This window comes from Perca fluviatilis, chromosome 10 (assembly GCF_010015445.1).
Source record: "Perca fluviatilis chromosome 10, GENO_Pfluv_1.0, whole genome shotgun sequence".
NCBI lineage: Eukaryota > Metazoa > Chordata > Actinopteri > Perciformes > Percidae > Perca > Perca fluviatilis.
The window spans coordinates 33401010-33418355 of record NC_053121.1 but is presented as its reverse complement, the minus strand read 5'-3'; the positions used below and the strand labels follow the sequence as shown (position 1 = coordinate 33418355).

General features: G+C 40.7%; 1 protein-coding gene across 2 annotated transcripts; it reads right to left on the bottom strand.

Annotated features, from left to right (window-relative positions):
- Nucleotides 1-24: 24 nt before the first annotated feature.
- Nucleotides 25-17159, bottom strand: elp1 (elongator acetyltransferase complex subunit 1). 2 transcript variants are annotated; one of them, XM_039812726.1, is made up of 36 exons: nucleotides 17035-17159; nucleotides 14404-14559; nucleotides 14067-14219; nucleotides 13828-13909; nucleotides 13229-13309; nucleotides 12975-13060; nucleotides 12641-12831; nucleotides 12310-12433; nucleotides 12078-12171; nucleotides 11433-11663; nucleotides 11170-11340; nucleotides 10909-10987; nucleotides 10455-10610; nucleotides 10194-10300; nucleotides 9821-9924; nucleotides 9665-9718; nucleotides 9462-9567; nucleotides 8802-8917; nucleotides 8366-8439; nucleotides 7966-8044; nucleotides 7675-7754; nucleotides 7433-7570; nucleotides 7148-7233; nucleotides 6814-6962; nucleotides 5803-5926; nucleotides 4854-4951; nucleotides 4146-4347; nucleotides 3957-4018; nucleotides 3800-3862; nucleotides 3651-3711; nucleotides 2592-2705; nucleotides 2052-2151; nucleotides 1816-1943; nucleotides 1424-1575; nucleotides 382-457; nucleotides 25-171 (listed from the first exon to the last, which is right to left on the bottom strand). In XM_039812726.1, the coding sequence occupies exons 2-36, from the start codon at nucleotides 14551-14553 to the stop codon at nucleotides 104-106; spliced, it is 3939 nt and encodes a 1312-aa protein (XP_039668660.1). In that variant the 5' UTR covers nucleotides 14554-14559; nucleotides 17035-17159; the 3' UTR covers nucleotides 25-103. The 2 variants fall into 2 exon arrangements, with proteins under 2 accessions (XP_039668660.1, XP_039668659.1); XM_039812725.1 differs by having other exon boundaries at nucleotides 14404-14617; nucleotides 17035-17153.
- Between the last annotated feature and the right edge of the window lie 187 nt (nucleotides 17160-17346).

Below are 17346 nucleotides of genomic sequence, written 5' to 3'. Positions count from 1 at the left end.
ACTCCAGAGAATTAACACATTTGGTAAGAGGACTGAACTGAATCTTTATTTATTACATAATTACCATTTGACTTTACAGTTAAAAAAAATTAAAACTACTAATTTACATAAGAATAGCGAGCTTCCACTTGACTCCGTTTCTCATTTTTGGTGGCATCATGACCTCAGCAGCTACAAAGAAAAAAAAAGACAAACCTTAAAATCAGACAAATGACTGAACGGAGAAATGATGGTACCTAGACTTTACAACCAACCCAAGTGTGTGCTCACATATGGTACAGATCACATGTGCATCCAAAAAAAATGAAGTTGTTCAAACAGCTACCTGTGAGATAATGAGATATAATGTAAACATTCTTTAACACTACACATTCTGCTGACCTTGTGAGGCTGCAGGTCTCTGCTGCTGCTGGAAAGAAGCCATGATGCTGTTTGCAGTCGAGTTTGGCCCAGTGAGCTGAAAAGCCAGAATGAGATCACACGTTACATTAAAAATAAGAATATTTAAAAATAAAAAAATAATATTAACAATACTGCATTCTCCTTGCTCACATAGACACAGAATGGATGTAGGCACCATGTGTTGACTCTTAATCTTTTATTTGGTTGCTTTATGTTTTAATGCATTTTATTTTCTTATTCAAAAAAGAGCCCTGGCTGTGTGCACAAAAGGCTCAGTCTTTGGCGCAGCTGCCATGGCACTGATTCCAACCTGTGGCCCTTTTGCTGCATGTCGTTCCCCCTCTTTCTTTCCCCATTTCCGATTCACACACTGCAAAAACTGAAATCTATGTAAGATGAAGTATCTTAAATCAAGTTAATATATGCTTATTTTTTTCTGATAATAAAAACTTTATTGCAGACCAAGGTCCATATAACACACAATACAGTATAAAAATATAAAAGAGATACAAAAATATGATATGATATGATAAGAAATGTTTGTAGTGTGTAGCTTTAAGACAAGATTATGGAACTAGCATTTACTCAATTTAAGAACATTTTCCAACATATTGAGAAAATAATGCTTATATTTTAATTGTATTAAGGCAAATGCACTTGTTAAGTGTAGTTTTAAAAGGTATCCGTGAGTTTGTTGAGGTTAGATATTTTTTCTTTTTTAAGAAAATCTTGGCAAGTCAAATTTTCTAGTTCTGTTGGCAGATAATTTTGCTTATTTTAAGTAATACTCACCTAATTTTTTTTCTTGTTTTTTTTTAAGCCGGCTTTTTGCAGTACAGCTGTCCTGTCTAATAAAAGTCTAAAATGCCTCAAAAATTGTCTTATAAAAAGATTAATCTCACAGATAGACTCATATCTAATTTTACTCATTTGACACTGCAAATCAGCAATAAACCAATCACAGCAACAGACCTAAAATTTGATCATAACAAGTGTTATGAAAATGTGGTATAATATTTACCGGAGCTTGACTGTTCTGTAGGCCCTCAGGCCACACCTCAGGAACAGCTGCCTCCATCGTCTGCAGAGCGTCGTCGTAGGCCAGCTGCAGCTTCTCCGCCTGTTTGTCAAACTGGAACAGCACCAGGGCCTTCAGCGCGCTGTGCACTTCCTCTGCAGGAAAGAGAATTAAATGCTTGTCCATGTCTTGACAATTCTGATTAAAATGCTTCTCCAGAATAAGACCACATTTCCCATCATCTCTGGCTGCTCCCTGCCATTTTACTGCTATTTCTGTACACCACAGAATTAAACAATGTCAACAAGCAGATACAACTTATCTCACTTACTCTGCCAAACCAAACACGGATGATTTAAAAAAATAAATGATGAGGAGCCTTTAAGTGTCTGTACCTCTCATCTTGTCCACAGTAGTGAGGATCTCTCCCAGAGCGTACATCAGTGCTCTGTCTTCCATCGGGCTTCCCTCCTTCAGACTCAACTTTTTCCTCTCGGCTTTCCGACGGTTCTTTGATGACCTCCTGCAGGCAGAACATTGAACCGGCGCCCAAAATGTAACTTTACAATGTGGAAAACGCCACAATCTGACAACAATGTTTTTTTAGACGTGTGCGTGTGTTTTGTCTTACGAGGAGATGCGGGAGTTACTGTGGGAGTATTTGGAGCCGGTCATCACACTGCTGGCTTCAGAGTAAAGCTCCGCATCAGGACAGTCCGGACCGTCCTCATCTGATGAAGAACACAGAGCGTTACTGCAAATTTAAGTTTTAATTATGATTTCAACTGCAGAATATAATCAGAAAATATATTTTCTATTTAATTCATTTCTTAATTCCTTCATTTTTGGCTTCCCTCTTGACCTTGTATGGAGTGTACTTAACCATATTGGGGTGAGAATATGACTCAACATATCGAGCATACAGATGCTATGACTGGTCTGAGAAATTATTATTATTATTATTATTATTATTATTATTATTATTACATACGTTTTGACAAAAAAAGAAAATATCTTCCTGAGATTTCCTTTTAGGCCAACAGGGGTTGGACATTTGGTACTATAAAAAGCAACATATGGTAGGACATTAACAGACAGATTTGACATAACATCATCAAAAAACATGTTAGCTCAGATACTTTAGGTCCTGTCAAGTTTGACTTGTTCTCACCCAGCATGTCCAGTCTGGCCTTCTCTTTCTGCTCCCGGACCACGGCCAGCCGGGTCCTGTGCCGCGTGAACGTTGCTACTTGGGCCTCCAGGAATGCGGTCTGGGTGCTGAAAGCTGACACAAGACAACATGACACAACAAGACATTAAAGTGCTCATATTATGCTCATTTTCAGGTTCATAATTGTATTTAGAGGTTATATCAGAATAGGTTTACATGGTTTAACTTTCAAAAAAACACCATATTTTTGTTGTAGCTACAGAGAGAGGCATCACAATTCGCACATGCGCAATAGCTAGGTAAGGACTACTAGCCAGTCAGAAGCAGAGTATGAGGGAGTGCCATGCTAGCAGCTAGGCGAACATTATAACGTGTGTTACAAAGTGACCATGTTTGTCTCTGAAGTAAAGGCTGGACTACAATAGAGCTGTTTGGAGCTGTTTGTGAACAGTGTTTTCTGTTGGAGATGGTAAGTCCCTTTGGGGTGGTGGGGGACTTTGGGCTTTTTCACTTTGTAAAAAAAAAAAAAAAGGTAAAACCCAGAAAATAAAAAAAAAAAAAAAAAAAAAAAAAAAAAAAAAAGCCATAAAGCATAATATGAGCACTTTGTTTTGTTTGGCCTCTCTGTTCAGCCCCTTCCTTTTTTTCCAGATCTATTTAGGAATCAACAGTAGAAGACTAACGGTTTAGCCTGGTTGACACCAGACCCTTCTCAGTTGTAACTGAGAGCGGGTCTGGGAAAGGTTCATTGACCGTTCATTTCCAAAGGGGCGTCACCAACAGACGCCGCTCAAATGCCTCTGGGCGCAATTGGATAGTCCTTCAACCAATCAGACCAACGATCCGGGTGACACTGCGCTTCGGTAGCCGTCATGTTGAATGTAAATTTTGGGGACATTTGAAATGGGTTTGAATGGGCTCTTCGCCAGACTGACTTGCAGAGCAATTCTCAAATTTGCCGGAAGTTTGTCAGGGTTTACCCTGAGTATAACCGGGGAGTAAGTTATCATGAGAAGTGATAGTTAGATGGCTGAACAGGCCAGTCGGAATTCTCCTCACCTTCCAACAGAGCAGGTTTGAGGTTGGTTTCTGTGATGTCCTGTCTGTTGTGCATGTAAATCTGAAGCAGACAAAGAACATATACCATGGTAATGTCAACAATAAATAAATGAATAAACAAAAGTAAAAAAAAAAAAGCCTTTACTGACCAATCGGAGCGCCTCCTCCCAGACTGAACCAGTGACCAGAGCCAAGATGGCCTCTTCACAGTCCTATTGGAAAAAGAGTGAGCATGTTTCAACTATAAGCAAGCTGCTTCATTGGAAGCCATTTCATCCAGCAGCTTCTTGCTGCAGAGGATCTTACTTTGGCGTACTGGTCCAACAGCAGAGCAGCTTCTGAGTACCGTCGCTGTTCAGTCAGCTTCTCTAAAAGGGAAGGAAACTAACCGGTTCAGGATTTACATGGTACCGGGTTTGACCATCTAACTGGCTACCTGTCTGTCTGGCTACCTGCATTCTTATCTTTCTACTATCTGCTGGTTGTTATGGTTACCTGCCAGGTCCCTGGCCAGCAGAGCCAACTGGTCGGGTGGTAGTGGGATTTGCTGCGCCGCACAGATGGCGTTTCTCCAACTGGAGCTGCTGGCGAATGCCTGCAGGGCGCCGGCTGGCTCGCCACATCGCCATAGCAACAGGCCGGCCTGCTCCGCCTGCTGCTGCTCCATCAGGTGCTCGGCGTAAGCACAGCTCAGAGCCTAGAGGTTAGATTTCAGGGGTCAAGATTTCCGTAAAAGATCATCTCAAAAAATGTAAGTTAGTTATCTGAAAACCGGAAAAAGAAAAGCGTTTTGCAAACATACAATACCGGTCAAAAGTTTGGAGTCACTTAGAATTTCCATTACAGACAGAATACCAGCTGATCTGAGTGGGTGGCTGATCTTTAATGCAATATCTACATTGCCCATTATCAGCAACCATTCACCCAATGTTCCAAAGGCCCATTTTGTTTACTAATCTGATATAATTTTAAAAGGCTAACATTGGACAACCATTTTGCAAATATGTAAGCACATAATGTAATCTGAAAACTGCTGCCCTGGTTAAAAAAACAATGCAACTGATCTCAGCTGGTATTCTGTCTATAATGGAGTGGAAAGGAAATTTCTAAGTGACCCCAAACTTTTGACCGGTATTGTATAACCACCTAAACTGATAGCTTTAGATACTTCTGGGTGAAAAATATGCTGGGCTGTGTTTCTACCTTGTAGTGAGCACCGTCTGTTGTGTACAGCCGCAGAGCTTCGCTGTAGAGTTTCTGCTCCTTCACAAGAAGCAAAGCTTCACGGAAATGTTCCTCTCCTGAACACAAAGCACAACTGAGATTAGGTCACAGTAAACTTTTATTCAGCTAAAAAATAAAAAAAATTACAGCCTGTCCAGACTTTGCAAACCATTAGAACATAGATTAACAGATCAACATGTACAGTATTTTTAGTGATGATTTTCTTGTGATGATTGCCACGTTGACTTTCTCAAGTGAGCCAAGAATATTGTCTTACATAAATTATGCAGGCAGGATAACAACTTACCTAAGAACTGTGATTCATAAGCCAATAATTTTTTCATCAAAGAAAATCCAACCTAGGAGTCTTGTAATTCAGGGTATCCGCACATTTTTTAACAGCAAATTTAATGACTTTTAAGACCTTTTTAAGGTCAAACAAACAGGAAAATGTTCACAGAATGGTGTGGCAAAGCGTGAAGATTCGCCTTGCAACCTTGACATGGTTGACTGTGTATGTATAAACTATCAGCCTTTAAAAAGGTACTTCATGTAATTTCTAAAATCCCGTGGGTCGGGTCAAGATCGGGCTCGGGCTCAGGCAGAGGCAGAGAATCTAAACTCTAGGTTGCACCCACATAGATTGAAGTTCTGCCCCCAGATGGTGCGCTGGTCAAATTGCGGTTGAAAATAAAAAATATAAAACATATTACGACTCTGCCCCACATGAAATTTAAGACCTCCTTATCGTAAATTCCAGATTTCAAGACATTTTCAGACCGTGAAAAACTAAATTTTTATTTAAGACGTTTCAAGACTTTTGAAGGACCCGTGGGGACCCTGTAATTGGAGAATCTCACAGCTGACGGTGGCTCTCTAAATAAAGAGCAGTAAAACGCGAAGAACTGACAGAAACATTCAGACTGACCACACTTGCTGAGGTGATGCAGGGCCTTCCTGTAGCGCTTCAGGTGCTTGTCGATGGTGTAGCGCTGGTAGTTTGGCTCCAGGTTCTTCAGCATGTTTAAGAAGGGAAGGTACTCTTTGGGGTCCTGCAGGGATTGTGTACAACAATTAACTGATACATACTGAGAAAATCATCCAATCAATCACAACGAAGTCAAATAAAAGGAGTCTAAAAAAAATAATGAATGGGGAATGCTGGTGTTATATTTTTGACTGTCAGGAATGTTGGAAATTAATTCATTGTTTGTTCTTTTCATATCATCAACATTTTATAAAAAAAATAAATAAAAAAAATCATGTTTATGGTACACTGATTCTTCCGTTCCTTTGTTTGCTTTCCCCACAAACACAAAAATACCAAGAAAAAAAAAACATTACAGAAACTTATTCTGCTGTCAGTACTGATTGTCTAATTGATATTTTGGAGAACCTTGCAGTGTAAGTGAACATATTAATGTGTAAATCTGTGCAATATCTGGCAGCTTGAATGCCTCGTGTCATTTTTACTCCACCTCTGGAGTTTTGGTGCATACTCACGCATATTAATGAGGACAATGTGTTTCCTTGAAAACTTCTAAATGCTTCAGGATACATAGGTCATCAACATCACAGGTGGTATGTGAATAGATAGACGTTTAGTATCATTCCGGCCATTATTAGTGGGGTAATTTATGAGATACAAACGTGGATCCATTAGCGCCTGCACTAAGCTAACCAGCTGATAACGCTAACTCGACCAACGTTATAACAAGGGAAAAAAGCTTCTGGGGGGTTGTTTGGCTCGAGGTCAAGGTGCAAAGCAACCTAGGGTGAAATTACTCCGAACCATCACTTTAACATAACATGATTGTGTTCGGTACACAATGTCATGGTACTTTGGACTTCCATTTTTATTTATGCAGCAAAGCACTTTGCAAGTCAAAGTCAAGTGAAACAAGATAATGAAGACCTTTCTTCCTCTGCCATGTTGTACCTTCTGTGATTTCTCGGCCACCATGAGCACGAGGTCAAAGTCGTACGTTCCCAGAGAGTGTTCGTACAGGTCGTTGACGTTGACGAGGAAAAGGAGGTACTTCAACGCCTCTTCAGCACTCACAGCACCGGGAGCATCAGGAGGGTTCACTGGACACAAACACAGCACATAATGAGGAACAAAAAAATAAAAAACAATCACCTCCTCCCAATATCTGCTTCTGTGTGTGTGTGTGTGTGTGTGTGTGTGTGTGTGTGTGTGTGTGTGTGTGTGTGTGTGTAGCTGAGTGAAACAGTTCAGTTTAGGGCTAGGGTTAGGTCATCAGTGTTCTCACCTCGAAGCTCGTGGACTTTCTGCAGAGCAACCTCCAGCTCTGGAACGGTCTTCTTCACGTGAGTCGTCAGTATGGACAGAAAAAACCTGGAAGGTCGACAACATCATCGGTTTATATCCTGCTTTATCTACTCTTATATAGACAGCACATGTATGGCCTTATCGCTGCAGAGCTGTTTTTAAGTCTTTTGAACCAAGGTGTGAATCAGGTCTCAAGAGGGCATGGCCAAGTCTCAGGTTTTTGAGGTTCTAAGCACGTTTCTAAACTAATTTCAGAAGCACTGACTTGTTTGGATCCATTGATTCCATGGCGCTCCGTAAAGCATCACAAACTACATCCACTTTCTTCTGCCCAGAAACGGGCTGGGCCTGGGCCGGGCTGCACTCAGGACGGGGGTACATGGTGCCGGTTGTATCTTCCTCCCTGGGTACCAAAGAAAGAAACATTTGCACAATATAGGCGTAAAATACTTGTTAAAACAAGAGTTGCTAGAACTGAAAAACTCCAGCCGATCTAAAGAATCTTACTTGAGCTCCGTGAGGAAGAGGTTGATGTGGCTGATGGAGTTAAGTTGTGTGATGAAGGTCTCCATGTTCTCCAGGAAAATCTGCGGGAAGCGATGGACAGTGAAACATGAGCAGTGGGGTCAGTGTTTGGGTTTATGCTTTAATCTTAATTGATGCACTGCCTTCATAATTTAGAACTGGACCAGGAAACAGTCAAACAACTGAAAAATATTAACATAATGATAAACTGCCAGCTGTGGACAAAATAAAAGATGTAATTCCACAAAACTACACATGAAACCTTTTATGTACCTTTGGGTTGTGGTCATATATGAGGTTCAGGTTGATCCTCAGCTTCCTCATACACTCAAAAGAATCTCTGAATCTCAAACTGAAAGAAAAAAAAAACAACAAAAAAAACAAAACAGATTTAACACTCAGTTCAGTATGGTGCAATGTTAACATTTTGCTCACACGCTGTTTCAAGTCTTTAACTATTAAGCTACAAACCGTGACATTTGCATCACATCAAGACGATGTTGTGTAACGTTTAAGTATTAAAAAGGCTAAAGTCAGTTTAGAATGTACAATGTAAGAAGGTCTGGGAGGACCTTCAGTCATTGAGATTAAGACAACATTCAAAAGTGACGTAACCCTCAACACAATGTAGTAAAAACAAGCAGATGATATGATGGAAGAATCTCAAACTCACCTGTCCAGCCACTTCCTGAGCTGAGCCAACACCAGCGATCGATGATGCACGGTCTCCAGGTTCCCACGAGGCATCTGGACACAAATTCATACTTCTAACCCTTGTGTTGTCCTTCGAGTCCCAGTGACCCGGAGGACAACACAAGGGTTATGGACTTCTGTTTACTTTGTTGAGAATTGCTCTCTAAACCCTGTCTCTTGGTAAGTAAGTAAAGTTTATTTCTAGAGAACATTTAAACACAGTTTAAGCTGACCAAAATGCTGTACAAAAAAACACTAAGGTGCTGTAATAACCCTTGTTTTGTCAACACAAGGGCTAAATTTGTCATTGGTGCATGATAATAAAAAATAGACAATAACATCTGCAGCACTGCTGTGGTGTTAACACAGGAAAGTGAAAGGTGGTAACATGTCTGTTTATGTGTGATAAAACTGACCTGCAGAATCACTCTGGTGTCCTGCGGTACCACAGTGACGATCCTGGATCCCCTCTCCACCCGCCGCAGCGTCTCGTCATTCTGACCTCCATCTGAGGCCAAGGCTGCCTGCAGCCCTGCGGAGTGAAAGGTCTTAACCTCAACTGTACCATAAATGTAAATAAATAAATAAATAAATAAATAAATAAACGTATACCAACACAGCACGGATGTTCCCATTACCTACAGGAGCAGCCGGCCAGAGGCCAGCTAACAACAGAGATAAAGTTAGAAGTTACTTCCAACAAACACTGAACTAAACTCCTCCAGGTCAACGATAAGATAACTGAAGCAATACGCCATATTATTTACATGGATATGGACCCGTCTTTAACTTTAGATGGAGGACACTGACCCTGGAAGAGGGTAGTAACTCATCTTTGGGATCTACACAATAAGTTGTCCCGTATTGTTATAAGTCACAATTTAATTATATTTATAATATTGCTATCCATAATTTGTATACTTTTTGTCATGTAAACAAAAAAAATATCAAAACTGTATTCAATCTCAGCTGGATAACATCAACTTTGAATAGCATTGTATCAGCTCATTACAAATTCTGTGTGTGTGTGTGTGTGTGTGTGTGTGTGTGTGTGTGTGTGTCTCCGTCCGTCCTACCTTTGACACTGAGCACGCTCAGTTGGAGGCAGCGGCAGGTGTGGGAGTGTGTGGTAATGAGGAGGAAGTCGTTGCAAACGGCAAAGGAGGAAATATTGGAGGCCAGCTGAGAAGGAAGCAGACATAAATGAACACATTTCCCAGCAGCCCTTTCTCACAAGAAACACGTTGAGAGAGCTGGTAAAATAAAGTTGACAGCGTACCTCTGTGTCTCCAGCGTACAGGTGGGATCTGTCCGTCAGGCCGAACAGATACTCCTGAAGACATAAAAGCAAGACAAAAAGAAACATAAGCGTTAAGGCCTGCACAAAGAACTCACTTATAATAAGTCATGTAAATAGAATTATATTTGTTTCTACCTCCCCACTGATGCTGCCGAGGGCCGTCTGAACGCAGGGAACAGGGAAGTTGATGGCACATCCGCTCGAGTCCCGCCAATCCTCCACTGACGGCTCAGGACGATCTACACAGAAATTATAATAAAACTAAATAAAACTTTTTTTATTTCCTTCTGTAAACTAATGCATTTTACATGCTTATACGGTGACATTCTCCTCTGTTATACTGTCAATACCCTGCTGGAAGAATACCTCCAATTTGGGAGGCTGAAAGTCAGACCCTCGGCACAATCGCCATGCTGTGCAGAGTGCTTTTGAATTATCAAATAATCCATTTTGAATTCATAAATTTCCAGGAAAACATGACTTAGAGAAGAAGAGTGTGGTGACTAACCCCAGCACAGCCTCCTGATCCGTCCATCTTCCAGTTGTAGTGCCACAGTGCCAGTCTGGGAGCAGTGAATCATACTGACAACAACACCATCAACTTCTATCTCAGACCTGAAATAAAAACACACCGTGCCGAGTCCTGATTTACAACACGGCTGTGGAATAATTGACTTTAATATATTCAATGCAATTCAGTTCATTTGTTAGCTTAACAGGACAAAAACTTGTGCTACCACTCGGGCGTTTTGAGTTCAGCCCTGCTGACCTGACAGAGAGCGTGTCATCAGCGTCATGAGCAGGGTGAAGCATCAGCAGGGTGGAGGAGGTTGGCAGCAGACCGGAGCTCACACACACAAACAGCTCGTCCTCCAGCCACAGCAGATGCCGCAGGGCCAGAGGCTGCTCTTGGAGAAGCGCCACTCTGCAGAAAAGTCAGAGGAACAGGAGCGCAATCCTTGAGGGAACACTGAAGAAACACTAGTAGAACTATGAAAAAAACAATGTGCATTAATCAGACTGCTAGCATCTTTAGCCTACAAGCTGAATACCAGCACCCAACTTCATGTAGTGCTTGTTCGTTTCAAAGTATCATTTGGCAGCTTTTAGACAAAACAAATATGTTCAAATGATTAAAGTCAACATGACAGGCAGCTCAGGTGAAGTCCAGACAGGGAACTGTCTGCAGAAAAACAGCTGCACTGCAGGTGGCTGTGTGTTACCTTAAAGTTTTCTGGAGGACCAGGGGACGAGACATCGTGCGGAACCCATCTGCTGTTTTGTCAACTTGTTCTCCTAAATCTGGAAAGATTGGTGGGTGCAGCAAAGAGAAAAAGTTGCTCAGAATAATATATAACATTTGTGCAGCATCTGTCTCCTTCTACCCAAGAATGCAACAAATTCAGCATACAAAATTTCACTCTCATTCATTCTGGTGATTGCTGTCTTTACGGAAAACATTGCAACCAAGCAAGCAAACCCACCTTGGCTGTAGACGGAGATCTGTCCGTCAGAGGTCAACGCTGCCAGCTGATTGGTCCTCTGAGGCTGGCAGAGGAAGGTCACCTGGTTGACTGGTGAGGTCAGCTGGAGCTCAAATGAACACATGGGAGGAGGAACCACACACTGCCTGAAGTTTGTCACCAGGATTTTATCTGAGGAGAGGGGGGGGTTTAGATAAATATTAACATTATGTCGAAAATCATCCCACAGTTCCCACATGTCCCGTCGACTCTTTGTCCCTTACCTCCATCAATCACAGCCACGTTGGCGTTGTCGGTGGCGTCCAGCCCGGGGCTCCTCCCAGTTGTCCAGCCCCAGTCGTAGGTGATGCTGATCCAGCTGCGGGTCACCACGTGGAGCCTCAGGGGGCGCTCGGGGTCCCAGCAGACACAGACCGGAGCCTTCTGAGAGTCTCTGCCAAAGTCCAGGCTCTGCTTCAGATACCAGTGGTAGTTCCCCACCACCCACAGCTGAACTGTAGAGGGAGCACGGGCAGATTTAAGGTGGCTGATTAATATAGGTTTTCTTTTATTAATTTAATAATTTATATATTCAATTTACTGATGAACAAATTCATTCTAGCTATTAAACAGGCTCTGCTTTTGTAGTATTTTCAGTGACATAACAATAAATTGCAAACTTCTAAAAAGGCAAGCCATGGAAAAATGTTCATCCAAATAATTTTGAAAAAGAATAAAGTCCAAAGTCAGTTTACTGCAGTTTAACATCAGAGGAGGAACGATGGATTGTCACAGATGTATCCAATTCATGTTAGATTCCTTGTGTTCCTTGTCTTTAGGCAATGATTTAATGTCACTGATGTGGTCCAACGTGTTCAAAATGACACCGATTGGCCTGAGGGACGGGCTCCAACTTTGGCTGAACTTACTGGAAGTGTTGACTTGTTCGTCCTCTCCTGCAGTCATGTCCTCCAACCACACAGCTAAAACAGTGGAGTCGCTGTTCCACAGCAAATCCTTCACCTGGAACACACACACATCAAAGTGTTTTATATTGGTTTTAAAAAAATTAAATTAAAAAAAAAAAAAAATAATCACTAACTGAGGTTCATTATATGATATTTCTAAAACCGTACGCGAGTCAGGTTTAGCTGGACGTACCTTGGCCTGGTCTTTGCTGAATGGGAGGGTGAAATCTCCATGCAGCAGCCCGTTCTTCTCCATGAAAACCACGCTGTGTTTGTTGGGATGACGCTGTGTGCTCGCTATCAGGTTGCCTGAGGGTCTGAAACAGCAGGAGAAGATTTACCATAAATTCACACCTCTACTATTGTCTCTTTATAATGTATATGTATGTATAATGTAAATGATGGTTTATCCAGGAAAGACCCCGGGATCTTTTACACATTAATACAGTTCTCCACGTGGGAAAGTGCTTAAAAATTTTTTTATTTAATGAACTACAAGAACATTTCTTGGACAGCACGCTTACTTCCAGCAGAGCGCTTGCTCCAGGCCGTTGATGGGCTCGCTGGTTGCCTGCAAAACACCCTCCCTGTTCCAGACCCGGACCTTCCTGGCTCCGGTCTGAAGACAGACGGCGCTGACGGCAAACAGCTGACCATCACCTCGCCACGTCACCCGGGGCGTGCGGTCGTCCCAGGCTGCAGCGGGCTGCACCTCCTGTGGGTGCATGTTTACGGAATATTATGGGTGCATGTTTACGGAATATTATGATATTAAACTAATGTTCTATTCATTTTCAACACTTTTTATATATTTTGTTTTATTTCCGGGCTTTGAGGTTTCTGTGGTTAAACACCAACCTGGGTCTTCCTCTGTGCTGCCTGTTTCCCCTCTGAGCCGTGGAACTGAGTCTCCTTCTTCCCCCAACCCACCGTGATAAACTTCCCTGCAAAACACACAATATACAGTAGATTGATATATAATAAATGTTATTATTATTTAGCCATATAACAAATATTTCTACATTTCCATGAATCATCCCGTAACCCTCTGTGGGTCCTGACCCCCAGACTGGGAACCACTAATCTATAGAGTCCATTTGGAGCCATTGTACCTTCACCAAAGTCATCTTGGTGGATTCCGACCTCAGTGATCGGCTCAAAATCTTTGGTCATCATGATGATTGTTTCCTGACCTGTGAGCACAAAGTATTGGTGATTTATTCATTTGTAACACTGCTTATTGTGTTTACGTAAGAATGAACTAACTAAGCATTGATCTGTAACCATGGTTATCTAGAGCAACAATGCATTTTGACCATACTCAGCTTATGAAAAGATCTGAACTATTGTTCATCTTTGACAATTTCCAAACAAAGAAAAGGTGCTACCAATGACTGCCTCCACTTTATAATAATCCAATTTACTATAAGGACTAGCATCTTACCCCACCTTCAATGGTAGCAAGTTAGCAACTTTAAAAATGTTTAGACAATTGAATTGAGTATGTACTGGCCTTCTGCCCATTGTTGAGGCAATAATAGACTTGTATCTTAAGATTTTTTGGTGCTTTGTCCTGCTTGCAGTGATGCACAGGGAGCACTGACAATTCCACCGGGGGCTCTCCGACCATTCAAAACATTAAAATTAAGGAGGAAGTTGCTGATTTAAAACAGTGAAATGTGTTTTTTTGACATCTGTATAACATACTGACCAGTAGTGAGAACGACAAGCTCTTCATCAGGACTCCAAGTCATCGAGGTCAGACCGCTGTCCACACTGCCAACACACTCCAACTGTGGAACATGATCACGGACATTTTGTGAGAACTCCTACTGACATAATACATTCCCTTGCCTCTTATACTTACCTTAACTTAAAACCAACCCAAACATTAAACCTAAAGCCAACACTTAACTGCCACACAGCTCTTTATAGAAATGAGGTGCTAACCTGGCAGGTGTTGAAGTTGAAGAGGACGACATCGCCACCAGCTGTGCCCAAACAAGCCGACTCGAGTTCAGCCAGGTCCTGTAGTCCAACCACCATTCCGCTGCCGTCCTCTGGGAGGAAACCCTCAGCTGTCAACGAGGCCTCACTGACCACCTGCAGAACACGATAGAGGAAAGTTGATTCCTATTTGAAATGCCGCACCTCCCTTTGCTACTTGTTTATTTGGACGCATCTCTAAACAGGTTACTATCCTCAACCAGAGAAAGCTAAAATAATTAAGGAAACAGAGATAGTGTGTTGTTTAAATCCAGAGCCAAGCACAGTATGTCATCCTCACCTGGCCAGTGCGTGGGTCGTACTCTGTGATGGAGTAGTGGGAAGCGACCAGCAGCGAGCCGGTGTCAGCCCGAACTGCTAAACACTGCGGGGAGCCTGGACCCTGCAGCTCCGAGCTCCGTAGGCTCTTCAGCAGCTTCAAGTTCCGCATTTTTACCTCAAGACAGAGTGAAAATACACAGAGCCTGAGTCTGGAGCCAGAGGCTGCAAAACACCTGAAACAGCAAAAATTAAACATTTTCAGTAGTAAAACTATTGACTGACATAGAGTGATGTATTATTACTGTATCATTACTGTATTTAAAAACACCAGAAATCTGGGATTTTAGTTATTATAATAGCATGAAATGGCAGTATTTAACATTATAGTTCAGTGTGGCGGTGTAAAATCTACCTCTACCTGCTTGACAAATCCTATCTATAAAATGGGTGCATTTCAGTTTCCCGGGTGTGGAATACATTCTATTAAGCACCAAGACAAATTCCTAAAATATCATAGCAATATTGAGATATTCAGTCCAACATTCAAACACAAGCACACAGCCCTGTTTATATAACCTTAACAGTTTCAGATTTAGAGAATTTTGGGTGGCTGCACGGTCTGTGTTTGGCTGCTGTTGTGAAATAAATCTAACATGAATCGTGTCATCAATTTTTCAAAAAAAGCTGAATCTTTTATTTGAAAACTCACTAAAAATTAAATTTCTTGATCAAACTCCCATAAAACCTACTAGAAAGGTCAAGTATCTTGGCCTTTGGCTTGACTCTGATCTTTCTTTTAGCACTCATGTACATAATATAACTAATAAGCTTAACTGCTCACTTAGAATTTTATACCAATCAATTAACTGTTTTAGTTTTCCTGTCAGGAAAAGAATTGTTTCTCAACTTTTATTGCCAATTTTGGATTATGCCGATATCGTATATCAAAATACTACAGCCTCCTGCCTTCAGTCCCTTAACACTGCCTACAATAGCCTGTGTAGATTTATTCTCCGCTGCCCCTACAGAACACACCATTGCGAAATGTACCATCAACTGTCCTGGCTGACTCTACCAGATAGAAGGCGTTTTCATTGGTTACAATTTATTTTTAAATGTATTTATATGGACTATCCTTCTTATTTAAAACAATATCTAATTTTATTAAGTTCATTTTATAACTTGCGACACAATAACCAAATTTATTTTCTCATTCCTCGAATCAAAGAAAAAGGAAGATATGCATTTCAACATAAAGCACCTTTTGAGTAAAATAACCTTCCAATTTCAATTCGTTCTTTGACTTCCTTTCCAATGTTTAAAAATGCCTTAGTTCAATATCTTCAGAATACATGCAATTGTTATTGATGTATGTGTACTTATTTTTTTTTTCTCTTCTTTTTGATCTATGTGCTGGTTTGAGTATACAGGTCAGGACAGTTGCTGGGGCATTATTGGTGGCCACTACTTCACTACTGCTCTACAGTGGCTACAACTGATAGAGTTTATATGCTTTAAACATGACTAAATGAAACCTATTGTAGGCATGGCGCATTCATTTTTTATATCTTTGTGTGCATACGTGTTTACTGGTGTCTAGATGTGCGTTTTTGGTACATATACATATATATATATATATATATATATATATATATATATATATATATATATACACATATATATATATATATATATATATATATATATATATATATGTGTTTGTGTATATGTATGTATATGTGTGTATATATATATATTTTTTTTTATATATTTTATATTTCATATATTTTATATTTCATATTTCACATAGTTTATGTGTTTACATTGTTGAGGGATGAGTGAGCAACCTTTGGAGAGTCTTGTATGAGTGAATGTTTTGTTTGTATGAGTCATGTATTTTTGCACTTACTATTATTGTAAAGTAAGTTGTTGTTCTTTATTGTTGTTGTCCTTTTTGTGTGTTTTGTTTTTTGTTTTCTGATTGACTGCCGCTGTAAGGTCTATGTCAATTCTGTATTTGAACTAGAGGACCCCCTCGAAAACGAGATGGTTCATCTCAAGGGGTTATTCCTCATCAATAAATGTCAATAAATAAATTTGCAGCATTTGTTGACTTCAGAGTCACAAATGTGAAAAGGTGTCCGTTTTCCTCTGTCTCATGTACAACTCGTGGATGTAACTATGAGAGTGATGCCCCACTGGATTCGGAGAATACTGTGTTCTCTCTCGTTTTGGTTGCTAACACAGCCCCTACGTTAACTTTAACGTTACAATACTCCATCTAACAACGCCCCTATTAATTGACGCTAACGTTACATTGTTAATTTAGTGTTTTCTTGAAACTTCAACTGCTAGCCTCTTTTCTGAGCCATGTAGACATCGGTTACGTTAACGTTAGCGTTATATCAGTTCGCCGAAAGCCAGACAAGTAACACAAACCAACAATAACGGTGAAGCTTTAAAAGTAGCTAACGTTACCTTGATAGTGTAAATAACGTTAGTTTGTTAGCAGTTATACGGTTATAGAAGGTACTGGATGTGCTAGCATATCTTTAAACTTGAAGGAGCGACATGCTATTCAGCTGCAATTCTTCAATTAACAGAAAATGAAAGCTTTAAAAGCTTTTCCAAGAAAACTGTAAAAACTCACCTGGAAGAAACAGTTTGAAGTAATAAAAACCTTTTTAAATATCCAACATCAACAACATAACAGCACGCATGTGGCGCTGTCAGACTCTTAGCTAACCTTTCACCTCTGACGCATTTACATAAGGTACCGGAGGTGGAGCCCCCTGGCGCCGAGGAGTAGCTAAACAGGCATCCATTTGAGGAAATTGACTTAGTAAAATGTATTGTTAAATTGATTTCACTCAACAACACAATATAAATAAATGTTATCCATTCAGTTAATCAGTTCATGATTTTAGGGGGCAAACTTTATAGCCATACAACATGATGATAA

Coding starts and splice junctions, on each gene's coding strand:
- elp1 (XM_039812726.1), bottom strand. CDS start 14,553: ATGCGGAACTTGAAGCTGCTGAAGAGCCTACGGAGCTCGGAGCTGCAG. Junction 11,341..11,432: donor CGTGGCTGTGATTGATGGAG/GTAAGGGACAAA, acceptor CCCTCTCCTCAG/ATAAAATCCTGGTGACAAAC. Junction 7,755..7,965: donor TATATGACCACAACCCAAAG/GTACATAAAAGG, acceptor CGCTTCCCGCAG/ATTTTCCTGGAGAACATGGA.